Source organism: Elephantulus edwardii, unplaced genomic scaffold (assembly GCF_000299155.1).
Source record: "Elephantulus edwardii isolate Elephantulus edwardi_28Jun2011 unplaced genomic scaffold, EleEdw1.0 scaffold00011, whole genome shotgun sequence".
NCBI classification, from domain to species: domain Eukaryota; kingdom Metazoa; phylum Chordata; class Mammalia; order Macroscelidea; family Macroscelididae; genus Elephantulus; species Elephantulus edwardii.
Genome location: NW_006399761.1, coordinates 1,741,138 through 1,761,256, shown reverse-complemented (window position 1 = coordinate 1,761,256; position 20,119 = coordinate 1,741,138). Strand labels below are relative to the sequence as shown.

The window sequence follows — 20,119 nt, the reverse complement described above, 5'->3', positions numbered from 1 at the left end:
TGGCAGAGTGACATGTTCATAAACGTGGGCTCTGATTGTCCATAGACAGTTCCCCATTGATGGTGATAAATCACCATGCTGGCTGTAATGAATTGCCTAATAAATAACACCTTTGGAAATCTTACATGATACAATCTAACTGCTCTCTGGTATGGTTGTTAAGGACCTTTAACAGCCTGTGTTTAGGAATACCCATTTCACGAGGACATGGTACCACTGGAAGTGGCAGAAATAAAGAACTGGTTCCCTCCTTTCTGTCAGCTAAAACCAAGCCAGTTATCAAGTTCCGACTTCCAGCAACCTGATGCTGTAGATACTGTGCTCTGTAGAGTTTTTAATGGCTGATTTTTCTGAAAGCATGGAATTAGGATTATAGAGCATATTGGGAACAGACATCAGTTTCTTTTATCCCTTTTAAAAATCTACTTCTGATTAGATGTCTTATCCAGTAGCCCCAGGGCAGAGATGATGATGTATCGGTTTGCTGGCTGAACCCACAAGCTTTCCAACGTTGAAAGATGGGTCATCTCCTCCCACAGGGATTTAGAGCCTTGGACACCTGACATGGGGTCACTGTGAGTCGGGGTCAGCCTGACTGGCAATGTGTTTGGGTTTGTAGGTGCCTGATCCAGATCTCCAGTCACTTAAGTAGAATTTCTGTTAAATGAAATGATTTTGTAACTGAATTGTTTTTCTGTCTGTTCATTACTGTTCACACTTCTTAGCTGTCTGAGAACATTAGACCTTCTCATTTACATCCAGGTTAGAAAATTTTAAAACCTTTTACAGTGTCGGTGAGAATTTTTTTCAGCTTAGCTGTGGCACTCTTTGAGCACATCACAAGCAAGACGTAAAGAAGGTTTTTCTTGGCTGTAGCCAAGATGCAAATGAATAGAGGAAATAATGTTTAAAAAAAATAAAACGACAAGAGGGAGCTCTGGTGGCCTAGTGGCGAGAAGCTGTGCTGCAGTCTCATAGGCACACGGTTCAAATGTACCAGATGATCCGCTGGAGAAGGAAGGGCAGTCTACTGGATTCAATGGTACACAACAATTAAAGTGCATACATATAAACAAACAAACAAACCCTTGAGAGAACCTGAAGGGATTGGTGGGAGGTGGGCTAGAGCGAGAAGGTATGAGGTATCAGGCACCCTCTGACCCTGTTACTGTCAGAATGGGTCCTTGGGAATGTTCACATTTGCATGGAGGAGAAGGCCGGACAGTTAAATGCACTGTGTTGTTAATTTGTCCTTAACTCTGAGTGGTTGACTAACTAGTGACTTACATTTTAAGTACGTTTTAAAGAAAAATGGAATTTGAGAATCAGAACAAGGCTCAGTTGCCCGCAGGGGCCTTTAAGAATGTGCTTCTCCCACCTGCTTGGAACCTGAGGAGGCCATTAATGATCTTGCTTAGGTCCCGGACCTACATGACTTGGAGAGATTTACCTCCTGCCTGGGGAGCCAGCTCATCCTAGACATTATTTTCTTGAGCTCCTCTATACGTACAATAAAACGAAAAACTAAACCCACAGCCACTGCATCGGCTCCTGTCACAGCAACCCCACAGGATAGATTAGAACTAACCCCACAGGGGAGCACTTGCTGTATCTTTCTTCTGTGTAAGGGCTGGTAGTTTTGTCAAGCACTTTAACCGCTGTCCATCAGGGCCTCTTAAGGAGGGTGTTTATTGTAGAAAAATGGGCAGAAGAAAGAGGAACAGCTTCTGTTCTACACTCAAACATTGGACTTGGCGCCTAAGCTTTGGGAGAGACTAGATGTTACAGGTTTACATTGTTTCATCTCTTCTTTTGCTACTGTATAGGTTCTACCATAATGAATGGATCCAATGTGGCCAATACATCGCCCAGTATAAAATCCAAAGAGGACCCGGGGATCACCGGGCACGATGAGAAGGAAAACCCATTTGCAGAGTACATGTGGATGGAGAACGAGGAGGATTTCGACAGACAGGTAAAGGGAGGTCTGAGAGTGAACTGATACCTGTAAAAACCTCAGCAGCTGGGCTGCTTTACTGCCAGCCCATTAAGAAAGAAGTGGATGGATTGGCTTTAGACTAATTTAAGAATATGTAGAGGCCTGATCCAGGATTACCAAGAACCATCTTCAACTGGTAAGAGAGGACAGTGACGTTACTTTAAAGGAACATGGTGATATTGTTCTGTCACACTGATTGAAAGACACAGATAGTCCATTGATAGCTGGAATCCTCACATGATGAACTATAGGTAGCCTGATAGCTTGTACCCTGCATTCTGATGTGTCCTGTAATTGCCATTCATGGTACAGAATAATGGCTGCAGAGAGGCCTGGCTCCGACTTCAGCTCGGGGACGTTTGTATTGGGTTTCTCTAGGCAGCTGTAGCCATGTAGGAGATTTCCACAAAGACAGTACTCTATATGCTGCTTTATTAAGTAGTGACAAGGACCTTACAAGTTTAGAAACAGCCATCTAAGGTCTTTCCCTGTCTGGAACAAAGACAGGAAGAAAAGCAAAGATGCAAAGGCTACAAAAAAATAAAGCTCCACGGTCTGGGGACCGGAAGCACCCGATCGTGGCCGGCTGCCACTGCTGACCACTACAGATGGTTCTGGCCAGAGAGCGGAGAAATGGAAGACAAAATGCAGAAACCGAAAAGAAGCACAGGCTCTGTAGGCCAGTGACGGCCAGGGGAACCCTTGAGACTGGGACTGTGAGTCACTCTTTGACCTACCTCAACGTCCAGCCAAACAGTAAACTCAGAACTCATGGCTGGTGAGTCAGAACGGATTTGTAGGGGCAACTGTCCGTCTCTCTCCCTTTGAGCTGCTGATGGATTTGAACCTGCAAGAGAGGTTGCACCCTTTGGGTTAGCGGTGCTGCTCTTTGCAGACTAAGCCACCAGAGCTTCCTGGCCAAACAGGTCCCAGGTCTGTGTTGTTGTTTATGTGCCGTCAAGTCACTTGCAACTCACAGCAACCCTGTGCACAACAGCTCTGAACCCTGTTCTACTTTGAGCCAATTTCATTGTCTCTGACACACCTACCCTCATTACCCCAGTCACTGAGTCAGTCCGTCTCATCCAGATTCTTCCTCTCTTGCGCTCTCCCTTCACACTCCCAAGCACGATGTCCTTCTCCAAGGAATGGTCCCTCCTGGCAACATGCCCAGAGTATGTCACTTGAAGCTACAAAATCCTTGTTTCCAAGGAGCAGCCTTGTTTCACACTCTGCAGAACAGACCTGTTTGTTCTCTTTGCAGTCCATGGTATGTTCAAGACTTTTCTCCAGCACCACAGCTCAAAGACATCGATTCTTCTATCATCTCTTGTTGTTGTCCAGCTGTCTGACACATAGCAAATAATTGTGAACACCATGGCCTGCATCGGGCACACCTTAGTCTCTAGACTGACACTGTTGCTCTTTAGTACTCTGGAGAGGTCCCTGACAGATTTTCCCAATGCAATTTGTCTCTTAATTTCCTGGCTGCTGGTACCGAGAGTGTTAATTTGGAGCCAAGCAAGCTGAAGCTGTTTACAATCTCAGTCTCTTCTCCATCTATCATGATGCTTCCAATTGGTCCAGTGGTGAAAATCTTTGATTTCTTGATGTTGAGCTTCAGTCCGTATTAAAGGCTCCCTATAGGATGACTGTAACACCAAGAAGGAGCTCACTCCTTAGAATAACCAACCATATAAAGATCGAAAGAGAAGCATTCGCCCAAAATCCTGACAGCTGGAAGGGGTAGGATAGAAGGATTAATAAAAATGAGAATTACAGGATTTGTACTGTCTTTGATAATACGTGGTGACATCTTTCTGTCCCCACTGGACAAGTGGCACTGGGACCAGTAAGAACCAGTGTCTGAGCTATGGGCTGACATAGGCCTTTGGCATATTCAAGCAGAATGCATGGAAAAGTACTGGAAAACGAGAACTTGGAAAAAATGAGAAAGTCTGAAGAAAGACAGTTGAGAGACTCAAACCTGTAGTAACTCCTTTCCGAGAAGTAGGAAGGTGACAACAACTTCGTCCTCGTCAGCGTCAAGGACCATTGGAAATGCCAGGGCTTGAGAAGAGCTGAGCAGGTGAACAGGTGTTCACCCAAGTTCCTCCACCCCTAATACTCTCATGTAACACTAGCCTGGCCACCGCCTTTTGAAACTGCTATGTGATCTTCCAGTCAGGAGGCTGGTTGATATTCCACTCGGGAAACCTCCTTTGTCCTGCCCTTGTCTGAACAGTAGACCGTAGTAGGCCTTTGGGGTCCGACTCCAGTCCGTTCTCCCTGGAGGCTACTCTCTTTATCCACCGTGAACTCTGCTGTTTCACCTATCACCACTAACCACCGTTTTTATACACACTAGCCCATCATGAGTTAGATCTTAAGAAGAAAGACAATGATTTTTTAGCTATCAGTCCTGATTTTAATATAGTATTTTTGTGGCTTTACAATAAACTATCTAAGAAATAACGTAGTCCCTGCCTTAGTTTGGGTTTTGCAGGGGATCAGATCCAGTGAACCTGGTCTAGGTGGGCAAGGAGAGACAGATCTGGGAAATAACAAGTCCGTGGGTCCTGTGGTCCCCAGGGCTGGCAGACTCGAGATGCACAGGTCACACGGCGGGCTTGGTGCTCCTGGCTTAGTCACGGGGGGGGGGGGGGGGTGGCGAGTCTAAAATCTGCAAGTCAGGCCGCAGGGGGGGAGAGTTGTGCAGATTTACATTCCCAGAACCATGGGTCAGGCAGTGAAAAAAAACACAGGGGCAAGAAGAGCAAACTGTGCCAAAACCTTGATTTATGTGCTGGAGGCCGAGCACAGCGCCAGGGAAGTTCCCCTGTGAGCGGATCAGCCACTCACAGCAGGCCACAAAATAAAAAGGGATTCCAGTGTTTGCCAAACCATTGAGAACCCTAGTCTAGCCAGGCAGGTTGACCTGCACCTTTAACCCTCACAGGGCCAGTCAAGGCAGTATTACCTGCTCAGGACCTCTGAAAGTATAACTCGGGGAAAGAAAAAGATGTAGCATTAAAAACAATCCGAAAAGCCCTTACCGTCGAGTCAAATCCAGCTCAGAGCAGCCCTATAGGACAGAGTAGAAATGGCCTAGCAGGTTCCCATGGCGTACCTTCACGAGGACAGCCGTGTTTCTCTCCTGAACGGCTGTGGGGTCAACTCCCAGGTGTTCCATTAGCGGCCAAGCACATAATCACTGTGGCCCTTAGTCTCCTTAAGGTCCGACATCTGTCTGTCTCCTTGACACCGAGTTTGAGCTGACCCTCTAGCTGCTCTTTGAGGCTGTAAATATCACACGGGAGGAGATTGCCCATTTTTCTCCTACAGAGCAGCTGGTGGACTTGAACGATCAGAGAGGTTAGACCTTTGTGTGAGCAGTGAGGCTCCCTGAACTATGCCACCATAGCTCCTGAAGGTCAGGTGTACTATTAATGAAATAAGAATTCTTTGTATCTTCTTCACACTTAACATGCACACACATGCATATGGAATTTTTAAGAGAGAACATATTAAATACTTAATTGGCTGACTAAAAAGGATGAAGGTGATTAGTGAGCTTTAAAATTGCATGGGATTTTACATGTTCATTTTTAACTAGGGTCCTTTTTGTAGGTTACTCTGTTGTAAACTCCTGTGTCTTTCTTTGGGATATTCCAGATATCTCAGGTTTAAGTCGGGCTAGCTCAGGATGGATGGCGAAGAGATTGAGATTGTTCACAGCTTTAGTTTGCTTGGCTCCACAGTCAACACTCTTGGCACCAGCAGCCAGGAAATAAAAAAACACATTGTGATGGGAAAGTCTACTGTTAGGGACCTTTCCAAAGTACTGAAGAGCAGTAGTGTCTCTCTGGAGACCAAGGTGCGTCTAATACAGGCCATGGTCTTTGCAATCACTTGTTATGCATCAGAGAGTTGGACAATGACTAGAGAGGATAGAAGGAGAATTGATGCCTTTGAGCTGCGGTACTGTAGAAGAGTATTGAGAATACCATGGACTGCTAGGAAAACAAACAGATTCATCCTGGAAAGGGTTAAACTGGGTGGCTCCTTGGAGGCAAGGATTCTAAGGCTCCGTCTAACATACTTTGGACATGTGACGATGGACCGGTCCTTGGAGAAGGACATCATGCTTGGGAGGGTGGAGGGACAGCCAAGAGGGGAAGGCCCTCTATGAGGTGAGCTGATGCAGTGACTAGGGTAATCAGAATGGGAGTGTCAGAGACAGTGCGATTGGCACAGGACAGAGTGGAGTTTAGGGCTGTTGTGCATAGGGTCGCTATGAGTCGCAAGCGACTCGACGGCACATCACAACAACAGATATATTCCAAAAACATCAACATTGTTCATTCACCTCCAAGATTAAGGGTGACAGTTTCCTTCTGTCTTGGTTTTCTAAGTTCTTGCTTTCCGACTTTCATACAGTAAAACACATAAATATCTGTAGAAAAATGCTTCAAAAAATGGTGGTTATCAGTGTTCATAAAGTGGAAATTAAATGGGGGAATTTGCAATTTCAGTAAGATAAGTTCCAGCAAACTTAGGGTCACCAAGTCAGTTACGACTGACAGCAACCCCCAACCCTGTGGAGCAGAGGAGGACTTCCTGTAGGCTGTCGAAGGCTGCAACTCTTTCCTGAAGCAGATTGCCTCGTCTTCTGCTCACAGTGCCGCTGGTGGGCTCGAACCATTGACTTTTGGGTCAGTGGCCAAATGCTTTGATCATTCCACTAAAAAGTTCTTTTTAATCAAAAATGAACCTAGAAGAATAGCAGAAGGTCATATACCCTTTGGAAATCAGAATAAGAAGCAATTGCTACAGCACTCTGTGTGTGTGTGTGTGTGTGTGTGTGTACGTGTACACACCATCAAATCGGATCTGACTGGTATAGGAGGAGATTGTGCCTCCTTCTCCAGCAGAGTGTCTGGTGGATTTGAACCACACGCCTCTGGGATTGAAGTGCAGCTTCTTGTCACTAGGCTATAGTGCTCTTTAAGAATTCAGTTTTCTCCCCCTATCTAGAAACTTTGGAAAAAGCCCTGTTAGCACAGTGATAAGTACTTAGCTGCTTAACAAAAGGGGAGAGAGCTGTGGGAATGTTGTAGGTGACCACCTTCTTCTAGTGCTACCTGCATTACCTCTCACTTCCTCACTCCACTCCTCAGTGAGCACAGCACACTGAAGTGTGTAGCCGAGAGCGGCACCTCTGGACCACCTCGTGCTGGGCAGTAGGTTATGGCGCTGACCCTGTCCTCTGTAAGGCTGAGGAAGACGGAAGGATGCTGTCAGTATGGCGCTTCCCCCACCCCTTATTTTTCAGGTTCATTGAATTAGTATACTTTTCTAAATAGGTTGTTCTGTAGTCTAAAGAGAAAATGTTTGGTATACCACATGGCCACAATTGACATGTGTCAAGTTTTGCCCTAAGCAATTACTAAAACTGTGCTTCCTTCTGATTGGCCAGAGTTTATGTGGTGGGTCTTTTCCCAAAATTTCTCTAATGGCAAAACGGTAAACGTAAAGGTTAACTCGAAAAGCACGGTGGCTCTCCATATCACAGCTGTAAGATTTCTTTTTTTCTTGTTTGATACATTTACTGATAAGGTGAGGATTCAAAGAAATAAACTTTATCATAATTTTACTAGTCAGATAAGGTTAAGCCCTGTTCTAGAAATCTCTAGTACCTTCTTTTAAAACTGTTTTCATGGGAATTTATGTGAAGGGATAAACCCCAGACCCCTTGCCTTTGAATTGATGTGACTCATGGCTACCATCTGGATACCAGGCCCCGTTTTTCTCCCAGGGAGGGAGGGAGTGGTTAGACATGAACCATTGACCTTTTGTCACCAGTTTAGCAGCCAAGCAGATACACCCGCTGTGCCACCAGGGCTAAGATGGGGCAGTTTGGCACATGGAATGAGATTGCATTAATCTGATGGTTGGGGTGGCCCGGGGACAGAACTGCTGTATCCAGACAGACAGCCTGGCCCTCCTCAGACGAGAACCCGCCCTGGCCAAGTGGGAGTCCAAGGTAGGGACCTGGGGATGGTGGGGGGAGGCTGGACTGCTTCAGCAGATTCTGCAGCACCCTCTTTCCCTCCCTCACATCCTGCCCAAGGTGAGCATTCCAGGTGGCTGGCCTGTTCTGACACCATGTACTCACCTCTGGGGGGCTGTTCTGTTACTCTCGGGGCATTCATAAGCTAAGCAGCAGAAACAAGACCAAGACAAGGAGTTTTGGGGGGGTTTTAAATATTTTTTTAATTTCAATTGTAATTTTTATGAAAGTTTATAGAAAAGTTAGATTTTCATTCATTCCTTGTTGCTCATTTTTACCCCCTGCCACCCTCCCTCCAGTTCTCCCTTCCCTAGTTGACTTTTTTGTCTTTTCAAACATGCCTTGTTTACAGTTACCTCCCGCCCCCCGCCCCCTAGTCCTCTTTGCAATGAACTTCTCATTCTGGGCTGTTGTTATACATATAAAGCCTAATCATATATTCCTTTTAGACAGTTCTTCCCTTCATCAGGCAAGGAGTTTTCTTGTAAAATAAGAGATGCCAAAGGGTATTCCAGGATGTTCCTTTGGCGGGTGCCACATCCAACGTGGGCTTTGGGAAACGTGGTTTTCACTGAAGAGCATGGTGCTCTGGGAGCATAAGGAAACAAGTTTGGGGCTCAGCCAGCCAATCCCGCCCCAGAGGGTTTAGCCATGTCTGGTCAGACCCTGTCCCAAGTTCTCACGGCTCGTGCCAGTGAATAGCTGTTGTTCTTGTTGTAACGCTATATATATACAGCACAGCATTTGCCAGCTCATCGTTTTCAGGCCTACAATCTAGTGATACCGATAACAGTAACCACGTTGTGCAACCATCTCCCATAATCGTCATCAAACTTGCCATCACCATATATAAAAAGAAAATGCATTTTCAGGGTGCGCACGTAGGTTTAATAGTGCAAAGCTATCGGTTTCCTCCTAGATCCAGGACACATCTTAAACATTCATGTTAAATCTTGTGCCTTGGAAAGAAATCTTTTCTTGTTAATTTAAGTACTTCATGCCTATGTAATTTACTTGGGGTTTTAAAAAGGTGTGGCTAATTATAATGTTGAAATGTTACCTTTAAGCCTTGCTGCCGGTAAGTGACTCTTCCTCTGATTTTATGGAGCAAAGATGGACTAGTTTGGGTGAGTTTTGTAGTGTGGTAAAATTACATGTATCCAAACAGTTGGCATTCTGACAGTCTTCACATGTCCCATTCGGTGTGGCTCTGGTCATTGTTGGGTGATTATTCACTCCGCTTCCCCTCTGGTGGTGGCACTAGTGAGCTGTGAATCTGTCACTAGGCCAGCACAGGGGAAAGAGGGCGGATTGGAAGGCAAGATGCTGCTTGGAGTCACACAGATCTGCAGAGGGAACCAGACCTTTTACCAACCGTAGTCTTTACTAAGAGGCAACAGCTAATGGCTAGGAGTGCACAGCATGATAGATAGATAGATAGATAGATAGATAGATAGATAGATAGATAGATAGATAGATAGATAGATAGATACACACACAGAGACAGACACCCCCCCCCAAACTTGGGGCAGTGCTTAAGAAAAATGGAATTGTTGTATTACTCATGTCCCTTCTTGTTTTGAGAGAATGCATTACTGATCATTCTTTTTAGATGACATGCCAAAAAGTGTCTATTAGATCTTTCTGAAACTCTAAAAATCATTTTCTCCTATGGGGGCCTCATTACCAGAAGCATGGACCTGAAACTAATCATTGTTGTTGTTGTTGAGTACCATCGAGACAGAACTGATGCATAGCTGACCCTCCAGTGGGTTTTCAGAGGCTGGAAATCACCAGGGGAAACTGCTAGCCTTATGCCTGCAGAGTAGCTAGAGGATTTGAACCACGTGCCTTTGGTTGGTAGCATGTCTTTACACTAAGCCACCAGAGCTCTCTGACCATTAGTGTTTATTTAATATCCACTCTCCAGGCAGAGTACTAATTACATAGTTACAATATCTTTTTTCAATCTTTCTGGTAAAATGGGAAAGTAAAGAAGGTTGCTTTCCACTAAGATTTAAAAAAAAAACAACAAACCTCTCAAATAATATTCCAAATGTGCCAGATGAGAGGAAAATTGTCGACACCCTCTGTTAGAGGTCCTGGAAGACCTGTGAAGACCGGGGGTTCTTGCTGTTTTGAGTAACTGTTTCTTCAGTCTTACTTATGGAATTTTGTTGCAAAGAGTAAAACCATTTCCTCTAGCTGGTCATCCGAGGCACCTTCAGTGTTAGTGCACATCGGGCAGAGTCCTCCTGTGGTGCAGGGTAGGGAAGAGGGAAGCGGGCTGCAAATTGGGGTTTGGGGAGATTAACTGGACAGTCGTCCGAGCTCCTGCCTTTGCTTGCCAGGTGGAGGAGGAGCTGCAGGAGCAGGACTTCCTGGACCGCTGCTTCCAGGAGATGCTGGACGAAGAAGACCAAGACTGGTTCATTCCCTCCCGAGACCTGCCACAGGCCATGGGCCAGTTGCAACAGCAGTTAAATGTGCTGACAGTCAGCGACAGTCATGATTCTGAAGATATTTTGGTAAGAGCCATATGTGGTTTCCCTTGCACTGAAGTGAAGAAAACCTAGGATTTGGTGTCACAGACCTCTTTCTTGACCCTACAACCTGGGGCAGGTCCCTGTAGCTCTCCGGGTCAGTGTTCACTGATCACACAGGCATTCACAGGAGGGTGCTTCGAAAATCATTGCACCTTGTAAAGTACCGCGAAAACAAAACTGGCTCCAGCATCCTCCCACTTCCCCCCTTAATACAAGTTTTGTAAAGTGGAATTGGATTGTTGTTGTTGCTTGCCTTCAGGTCAAGCATGACTCATAGCAACCCTGTGAACAAAATGTATGAGCCCCTCTACAACTGTCGACGTTTATCGAAGTTCATAGAGTTTATGGAGGCATGTTATTTAGGACGTGGATGCCACTCCTGCTTCCAAACTGGTCATAGTATGTTCTTATGTGCCATTGAGTCACCTGTGATGTATAGCAACCCTGTGTACAGCACCTCTGAACCCTTCCCTGTCCTGAGCCAGTCTCACTAACTCTGACACGCCAACCCCCATCACCCCAGTCACTGTATCAATCCATCTCATCTGGGGTCTCCCTCTCCTACGCTGTCTGTCCACCCTTTTGAGCATGATGTCCTTCTCTAAGGACTGTTGTCTCCTGGCCACATGCCCAAAGTAAGTGAGGTGGAGATTCAAAATCCTAACCTCCAAGGAGAGACTTGGTTTCACCCTCTCCAAGACAGACCGATTTGTTTTCTTGGCAGTCCATGGTATGTTCAAGACTCTTCTCCAGCACCACAACTTGAAGGCATTATGAGTTGGAACTGGGATTACGAATAAAAAATCTGCGCCCTGAAGAGGTTGGGCTTCAGATGATGTTTTGCTGTTGCCTCTCCCATTCACAGCATCCTGAATCTGTATTTGACCTCTTTTTGGATGTTCGAGCATTTACTTCCTCAGTTTGAAAGGAGTGTGCTCCTGAGCGTCCATTTTCCCTCTTAGGAGACCTGGTAGGGTGGCGCCCCGACTTCTGAGTTTACTTGAGCTGTGTGAAGGACAGGGTCCTGAATGACTGCAGCCTGCAGTGTTGCCTAATTTAAGTGAGCGTGGTGAAATGAACAGCAGGAATCCTGGGAACCGTGCTCGTTTGATGGGAGAGCTCATTTTCATGGGGTTATGATACTTGGGACATGCAAAGATTTTTCCTCCCCCTTATTTGAAAACATCCCAGAGGAAACAAGTGTCTAAAGAAAGGAGAAGATGGACTCAGTCAGAGCGTAGTGTGTCAGGAGCACGGGAGCAGCCAGCTGTTGTGCTGAGGAGACCCCAGCACACGAGGCACCAGCAGCCTGAGCTTAGTTCCTTTCTCACTTTGAGGCTGAAGGGAAGACACAGCTAGTGATGGGAGCTTTGAGAGAAGTGCAGCTTCTTCCCTTCAAATTTATTCTCTCTCCATTTCTCTTTCAGAGCAAAAGCACCCTGAACCCGGATGCCAAGGAGTTTGTTCCGGGAGTGAAATACTGAGTTGACATATGCTCCCAGAAGGACTTGTCCATCTCCACAGCTGGGGACAGTGCTGTGCAGAAAGGCAGAGCTGAAGAGGGAGGGCTGGGGAGGGGTGCACATGGGGAAGGGGACAGTGGTTTAACTCCTGTGACTTGAGTAGCTGATGTGCTCAGTCTTATTCTGCAAGCCTACGACTATTTCTCTTTCATTCTACTGACTTCTGTGGGGAGCAGTTCTTTCTCTTCTTATTTTAGTTAGCCCTTTGAGTTAGGGGAAATTGCAGTCTTTCTTCCTTTCCCCTACATCAGGGGTATCTGCTGTACGTTTTTAAACAAAAGAAGCTGACCAAGAAAACCAAGGTGTTTAAGAAGGGCCCACCTCACCCTGCTGGGTACTTCAAAGGGCAGAAGCTTTGCTGTGGGAGGCAGAACAAGAGAAGGAAGCAAGTGAGGCAGACGAGGCCATGACACTGAGCCCCCAGCCCCTGGAGATATCCTGTGATGAACTGGAGTGCCCAGGCGCCTTCGGTGCCCATTGTTCCCTGCTCTGAACTCTGCTCAAGAAAACACAGGCTTAAAGTGCTGGTTGACAGTCAGCCCTGATGGTGGATGAAGGCAGAGATGTGAGGAGGCGTGGTGGGACCGCGGTTGTCACGTGAGCCTTCCAGTTATCGATGTCCGACTTTCAAGTCTCTGTTTACAGCTACCAACAGACTCATCCTGTACAACGTAAAAGGAACATTAAGGTTGATCTGCCACCGCATCTCTCATGGTGTCTCCTCCCGTGTCCCCCGTCTGCCCCGCCTGCATTCTCAGATAGAAAAGATGCCATTCCCAGAGCTGTGAGGGATGTGTGCTGTGCTGAGGACACGGGCTGTGCTGCCTTTCAACTTGAGCCTGGAGATGTCATTCTAGAGTCCTGTTCGTTTTGTCTCAAGTTTATTTTGCACGATTTGTTTTTCCAGACTCTTGAGACTTGGTCCCCATGTTCTTCTCATTCCTTCTTATGTACTTTCATAAGTAAGTGTATTTTTCCAGACATACACAAGCAGCTTACTTCACAGGGCGAGTGCTTCTCCCGTAGGATTATGCCGAGGAACTCCGAAAGCCTGGGGGAGCGAGATCTGCTTTATCAAGGCGGCTGGAGCTGTGGTTCATTCCCATGCAGCCTGCAGTGCAAGACGGTTGCGTGCCCTGGGCACGTTCCTTTCCTTGCCTGTGTCCAACTTGCAGGGTTTTGTTGATAAGGATGATAGGCAATGGCGCTGCCTTTGTGGACTCTGGATGCAGAGGCAGAGTCTGTTGAAGGAAGTGGTGTCTCGTCCTGGCCCTTGTCCCAGGACGAGGACTCGCAGAGGCCTGAAGGCGAAGGCAGTTTGTGTGTGACTGCCGCTGTGCCCCTGCACCATGGGGTGGGCCTGTCAGAAGTGGCCGATTCACTTGAAATAGTCTGTGTAGATTTGGTATGTGAATATGGAGCCGAGGTTGAGAGCAAAGAGGTCGGGGCCTGGGACGCTTTAAGTCTCCTTTTCCTGATGAGTTCCCACTGACTTTGAGGAAGAGCCGCAGGCTAGTGTGACCTTCATGTGATTGAACAGGAGAAAATCATCTCTCGGCGCATCATTTGCATCTTCAGGTGACATCATTTGAAAAATGACCTTCCTTGTCAGGGCATACGTCACAGGGGACTAAGTTGAAGAGTTTGTATTTCCAGACAAACGCATTCATTCTTCAAGCTTCTACCTCACGAGAATGAAAGCGTTAATTCTTCTTAGTGGGGGATGGAGGACTTAGAAATAAAGAAACTTGAGGATTCAGCTTCCACGTACACTTGGCCATCCCTCTGGGAGACAGGGCCTTGGAAGTGCAGCAGTAGAGGTCTCCCTTCTCTTGAGCTGCTTTCCCCTGTCCCTGTCCATCCACCTGTCCATCCTCAGCATTCTGCAGACAGTTGGACATGTGATGACAGAGAGCACATTCTCAAGACAGTGGGCGTCTCCGTCATTTAGAATTGAGACTGTTCTTGTTGAGCTTCCCATCTGGAAAGTCCTGCGGGGATCCAAGGGAAGCAGTTTCTCACCCTTGGGGAGATCTGCTGACACCCGCCTGGCCTCATGGTGTCTGTAGAATGGGGTGCTTGTCTTCTTACCTCCCCCCCCCACCCTGCTTCATTTCAGAATAGCCAATTTGGATTTTGATCTTAAGTAAAGCTTCGCGAGGCAAATTTGGTTAGGACGGAAAGTGGGGGAGGGAAATAACAAACACCTCCTACCAGAGAAGTAGTGGGACCTGAGGACTGGAGTTTCTGATCTTCGGACACTGAGGGAATTTAAATGCATTGCCATGCCAGTTCAAGTGTGAGAGGCTAAGTCTGTGTAAGAATTAGGGTCCCTTTTCTCCATCTTTTATCTTGTAAGGTGGAGTGAAATTACTAACCAGCCCATAAACGGACCTAATGTTTGCCACCATCGTACAGGAAATACACTTGAGTCTTGTTGGGCCTTCACCAGGAAAGGCTGAGAACCTGGTATTATCTTTCTTTTTCTCACGGGAAAGGTTACAAGTGCAGGCCGGGCTTGTCATCTCTGTTTTAGTGGTGAGGTGTGTTTTTATTTAAATGATTATTTTTATGTTGCTATTATGTTTTGTTCAGACCTCTTTTTGGCAACTGGGAGACTGAGGATGTGTCTGTGTCCCCACACAGTCCCCAGGTCTGACTGGGCCCTCTATTAGTACACTAGTGGCTATTACGATAATTTATTTGATTCTGTGCCTTGGAGAGGAAAATTTTCTTTCTTCAAGAGAAAAGGAAATGGGTAGAAAGGGCTTTTGAATATCTTCAGGCCTTTGAACTGAGGGCCGGCTTCTGAACACAGCAGTGGGTTTTGGGGTGTCACATCAGGTCAGCCCAGAAACCACCACAGGGACAGGCTGGACGTGGCGGCACCTTTCTGGCCCAGAGGTAAAGTAACGAGGGTCTCAGAAATGAGGAGTACAGTGTTAACCGTGTGTGTGTGAAATGGTGGCAGCACTTTCCACATCGTGTCCTGTTAGTGTCACCATTTGGACAGATTTTGAGAGGCTGGCAAGTCAAGGGGGCTGAATCCTGGGGGGACACGCGTCCAAGAGGAAGGTTGTGTGGAGAGACGGGAAGTGAATAGCTGGTATGCATCATTTTGCAGCTGTGCTGCTGACCCCCCCCCCCCCCATGTAGAGAAGTGACTGACCACCCAGGCCCCCGAAGCCCCTGGACCTGAAGTCTGCTCACGTGTGATCTGAGAGCAGATGTGCTTTGATGAGGGTTCCTGTGCCACCAGCTAATGAGCTTTCTCGGCCTGGGTGATGCTGCGATGTGGGAACAGGCAGAGGGGTTACAAATGTGGTCAGGATTTGGAGACGTCCCACCTACTGGGAGAGACGGCCTCCCCAGCCACCCTTCCCCGGCATCCTGCAGCATTCGTGTGAGAAGTGAGAGATAGGAGAACGGACCCCAGTATGGCAGCTGTCCACGCGGACTTCGCAGTGTTCTGTGCTCCCGTGAGGGTCACCTCACTCCTCACTGCCCATGTGGGTCAGTCACACTGTTCACCCTTCAGCCGCTGCACTGCAGCCTTGTGTTGCCGTTCACAGAGCGAGTGAGCTCACACACTGGAAGGGGTTTTGTTCCCTCCGCCTTCACCGTCTTTCTCTCCTCTTCAAGCTGCTCCTGCTGATAAGGAAACAGTCATCCCAGGCAGACACTCCGACTCCTGCCCAGCTCCCACTCCTGTGCCTGCGCAGTCTGTAATTTTAGGGGGTCCTGAGAATAGGACAGCCGAGGCCGTTGATCTGTGAATGGTGTCAGCCAAGAGACCTGCCCAGGAGACAGGAGCAGAATCCAGAGACAGAGACAGCATCTTCTGCCTCGACAGAAAAGCTCCCTTCTGCTGGGTTGTTCCCGGAGTCATAATTGCAACTTTTCCTTAGCTTGCTTCCCCACCTTTTCCTGACTTTTTTATTGAAAAATCTGGAGCTTTGGTGCATCGTGGATCACGCTGCTAACCAAAAAGAGACCATTTAATGCTAAAAAGAGAACTACTGAACTAGTTGAAAAGTTTCCCCTCTCAGCAACACTAAGTGACAGTCCGGCCCTGGTTGATCATGAGTGGTCATAACTATCAGTGTTTGATGGTCATAACTATCAGTGTTTGATGGACGACTGAGAAGGCAGGAGTCCTGGGTTTTTGTCTTACGTTTTATCTATCATGAAATGAAACCATTTTAAGTATACGGTGAGGTGAATGACTTCCTCAAATGGTACAAGCCATCAAGCAGTGCTGGGATATTTTTATATCCACTTTCACCTCAAACCACACACACTCCATGCGGTCACTCATGCCCACTGCCTCTTACTCCAGTCCTGGTCAGTCATTAATCTACCTTGTTCATTGACTTGTTTTCTAGACATGATTATACAGTGTGTGCTCATGTCATCACGTCATGCTTTGATGTTCCCCCTGCTGTACTATGGTCAATAGCTTATTCCTTTCTACGGCTGCATACACTCTGCTAAGGGCTGTGCTGTACTGTCAGTGAGGGAGCCCTTTGCCCTTGGGTCTCAGCCCCTGTGGTCTAGATGAAACCCGCAGTGCCCAGTTTGGAGGGGAAGCCATTTTGTATGCTGAAGGGACTGTTGTCACACCAGCGAGGTCATCTTTTACACACCGCACTACAGGAGCCAGAACTGCTGCAGAAACTCATTTTCTATCAGAAACTGTTATCAGGACTTTTGAAACATAAGCTCTTCATGTATTGTGTTAGGCATGTGCTGGAAATGAAACCATCAGTGCTCCTCTGGGTTCCCCACCCCTCCCGAGGCTGACTAGGGGAGATCTCTGAACTTTGTCTCTAGCACAAAGCTGACCACGTTTGAAGATCTCACTGCCATCACTGGACAGCTCGCGAAGGCAGCAGGGCAGATGAGAGAGGAGGAGAGCCGGAAGAGGGAGTGGAGCTGGGGCATGAGGAGACCCTGGGAGCCGCGTGCCTGGAGCACTGGCTGTGGCCTGGACCCAGTGTGGATGCGTCCGAGCAGCTCAGTGCCCACAGGCCCAGCTGGCCTGCACTCGGAGCCTCATCCGTTGCACAAGTGTTTGAAAGCTCTTATTGTTCTTTTTTTCTCCCCCTAAAATGTTACATGGTAGTTACTAATTCTTTGGAGGAGGGATGGGGCTTCGAAATTGAGGAAACAATTTTCATAAAAATACAAAAAATGGAAAAAAGTGACTTTAAAACCATTTTTGCTATACAAACCAAATGGCAGCTGTTGAAAATCTCAATAAAATGAGTACGATGTGTCTGTTTCCCTTGTTACTTTTTCCTTAGGTTGGGTCATTCATTCTGCATCAGACAGCGAATAAGTTTGGGGGTGGGAGGATGTTGGTTTTCTTTTCAAGCCTGGTTCTCCATCCCAAAGTTGGAAGCTTTCAAAAACCATTTCCTTTGTGTGCTCTGTCTGGGCCTGTTTCCTTATTTGTGATGGTCCATTTTCCTTCACAAGGCGAGTGAAAATAAGTTAATTTTAGACATAATCAGTACATGACCAGCCAGCATTGTTAATCAGGGCCACAATATGTTTGCCAACTTTGAGTCATAACAGGAAATCCTTGGGCTTCAGAAGAGAAATTATTTAAAGTTTTCTAAGCAAAACTGACATCTAGTTTAACAATACAAAGGACCTCCCTGCCTTTCAGCTACACAACAGGTTTGGGAGCCCACTTCAATACCAATTCAAGGCATTGGGGTCTACGGAGTAACAGAGCCCTAGAGATTAATTCTGGTAGTATTGACTTTGAATTTACATCAAGCTTAAAACTCCCAATGATTGAAAGATTATCTGCCATAAAGATCCAGCCCAGCATAGGGCTGATGGGTTTTGTTCTGGGGTTGGTGAGCTTTTGTTGAAGGCTTTATCACCTTCATGAAAAGGGTTAGGGCAGGATCTGAGGAGACTTGCATAGTACAGAATTTTGAGACGTTACAGACAAGTAGGGTCACCACCATCTGCCAGTTTGCTGAACTGTGGTGGTTTGTGATATGCTGGAAACTATGTCCCCCAGAATTTCAGATACCAGCTGGGTCACCAAAAAGTTTTCAGCAGAGCTAACAAATGACGAAGAAGCAGGATTAGAAATCCACTTCCGAAATAAGAGGGTCTCCAACCCTCAGGAATGCCTAAAAGAGACACATTCTAGGCACTAGTAAGCTCAGGTGGACTAGTATTGGCCATTCTGAGTCAGTCATATTATCTGTGCACCTAGAATGAAAACCACAGAGGAAATGCACTTATTGCCAAAAAGAACATTTGAAGGTCTGTCCTTGAAATGCAGTGCAATGGCAGGGTAAGACATGCATATAAGGAAGAACTTGCAAAAGTTACAGTAAAAAATAATACAGCTATTATTCAAATACACGCACTAGCCATTTACAGCCAAGTGCTATAGTGAGAATTTCTACCAGTTTTAGCACTGTGGAATGATCATGTAATCAAGATTTATTAAGTGACTGGAATGCAAAAGCTGGACTGGTTGGAAAATATGGTCCCTATGACAGAAATGAGTGATCACAGAATTTTGTTTAGTCAATGAGCTATTCATTGCAAGTATCTCTTTGAAATATTGGCGGCTATATACGTAGACCTCAACTGCTAGAATACCCGGGAGTCCAACTGACTAGATTATTGGAAAGAGATAGTGGAGTAGCTCAATGTTGGTTGTCAAAACAAGGCCAGGGGCTGTGGAACAGTCTCTTGGTTACTTTGTTTATGTATTCAAATTAAGACTGAAAAATGTAAAACGAGTCCACAAAGAGCCAAAGTATGACAGGATTTTAAAAGGCAGTTTGGGAAGACAAAGCAAAATTTTTTTAAATATGCAAAAGACCAATAGTTAGAAAACCAAAAGGGAATAGCATGGCATTCTCAAGCTGAAAGAACTGAAGAACAAATTCAGGTCTCAAGTCACAGTACTGAAGGATTCTTTTTTTTTTAAATTTTTTTTTTAACTGAAGGATTCTATGGGCAAAGTATTGATGTCGGAAGTATCAAAGGAAGATGGAGGGAATGCAGTCCCTGGAAGAGTTATCTGATGCTGAGCCATTTCAGGAAGTAGCATCTAGTTAAGAACCAATGGTACTGAAGGGACTGGCAAAAAAAGGACCAGGAATTGATGGAGCACCAATTGAGGTGTTTGTGCCAACAGATACAACCTGAATGTGCCTACTAGTCTATGCCAAGAAACTGGGAAGACAGCTAGCTACCTGGCCAGTGACTGGAACTGATCTAACGGCGCAGGAATTAACCACACCAAGTATTACACACAAAATCTGGCTAAAATTAGAAGTGGCTGGAACTGTACAGTGTCAGGAAATTCCCAGAAATTAAGAGGATGTGGAAGGAGGCGTATAACTGCTGATGGCCGAAAGCCGAAAATACCATAAAGATGCTTGCTTGTGTTTTACAGACTATGCAGAGGCGTTTGATTATGTGGCTATTATGGCTAGTATTAAGAATGGGAATCCCAAAATATTTGTGCTTATGCGAAACTTGTTCATGAACCAAGCAGCAACTATTCAAACAAGGGGACAGTTTAAAATCAGGAAAAGTGTGCATCTGGGCTGTAATCTCATCCTTACCTATTCAGTCTGTATACTGAGCAAATCACTCAGCAAGCTGGACTTTATGAAGAATAATGTGGCTATCATGATTGAAGGAAGACTCCTAATCACCTGGGCTGTGCAAATGACAAAGGAAAGGAAGAAAGGAAGACTTGAAGCACTTATTATAGATCAAAGGCTTCAGTATGGGTTAAGAAAATAAAAATCCTTTCTACTGCCCCAATAATACCAGTACCAGCAGCCACTGTGGATCAAATACTGTCTTCAGTTCACCAAATAACACGAGCAGAGCAGGAAGCCCCTGGGCTTGCCGTTATTGGTCAGGTGACAACATCCAGGCCACAGGAAGCCGGTCTGTTCTTCAGTGACACCCGTTTCTTCAT

The 20,119-nt window shown here is 46.3% G+C and overlaps 1 protein-coding gene across 1 annotated transcript; it reads left to right on the top strand.

The window, feature by feature from the left end:
* Nucleotides 1–1,834: 1,834 nt before the first annotated feature.
* On the top strand, nucleotides 1,835–12,102 carry PAIP2B (poly(A) binding protein interacting protein 2B). The gene is made up of 3 exons (XM_006880864.1): nucleotides 1,835–1,975; nucleotides 10,424–10,600; nucleotides 12,046–12,102. Exons 1-3 carry the CDS (start codon nucleotides 1,838–1,840, stop codon nucleotides 12,100–12,102), a joined length of 372 nt encoding a protein of 123 aa, XP_006880926.1. The 5' UTR covers nucleotides 1,835–1,837.
* Nucleotides 12,103–20,119: the final 8,017 nt, after the last annotated feature.

Excerpts from the sequence above, each read along its gene's own strand:
- PAIP2B (XM_006880864.1), top strand. The coding sequence starts at position 1,838 with ATGAATGGATCCAATGTGGCCAATACATCGCCCAGTATAAAATCCAAA. Across the intron at positions 1,976-10,423 it reads AGGAGGATTTCGACAGACAG|GTGGAGGAGGAGCTGCAGGA; the intron begins GTAAAGGGAGGT and ends TTTGCTTGCCAG. Across the intron at positions 10,601-12,045 it reads ATGATTCTGAAGATATTTTG|AGCAAAAGCACCCTGAACCC; the intron begins GTAAGAGCCATA and ends TTTCTCTTTCAG.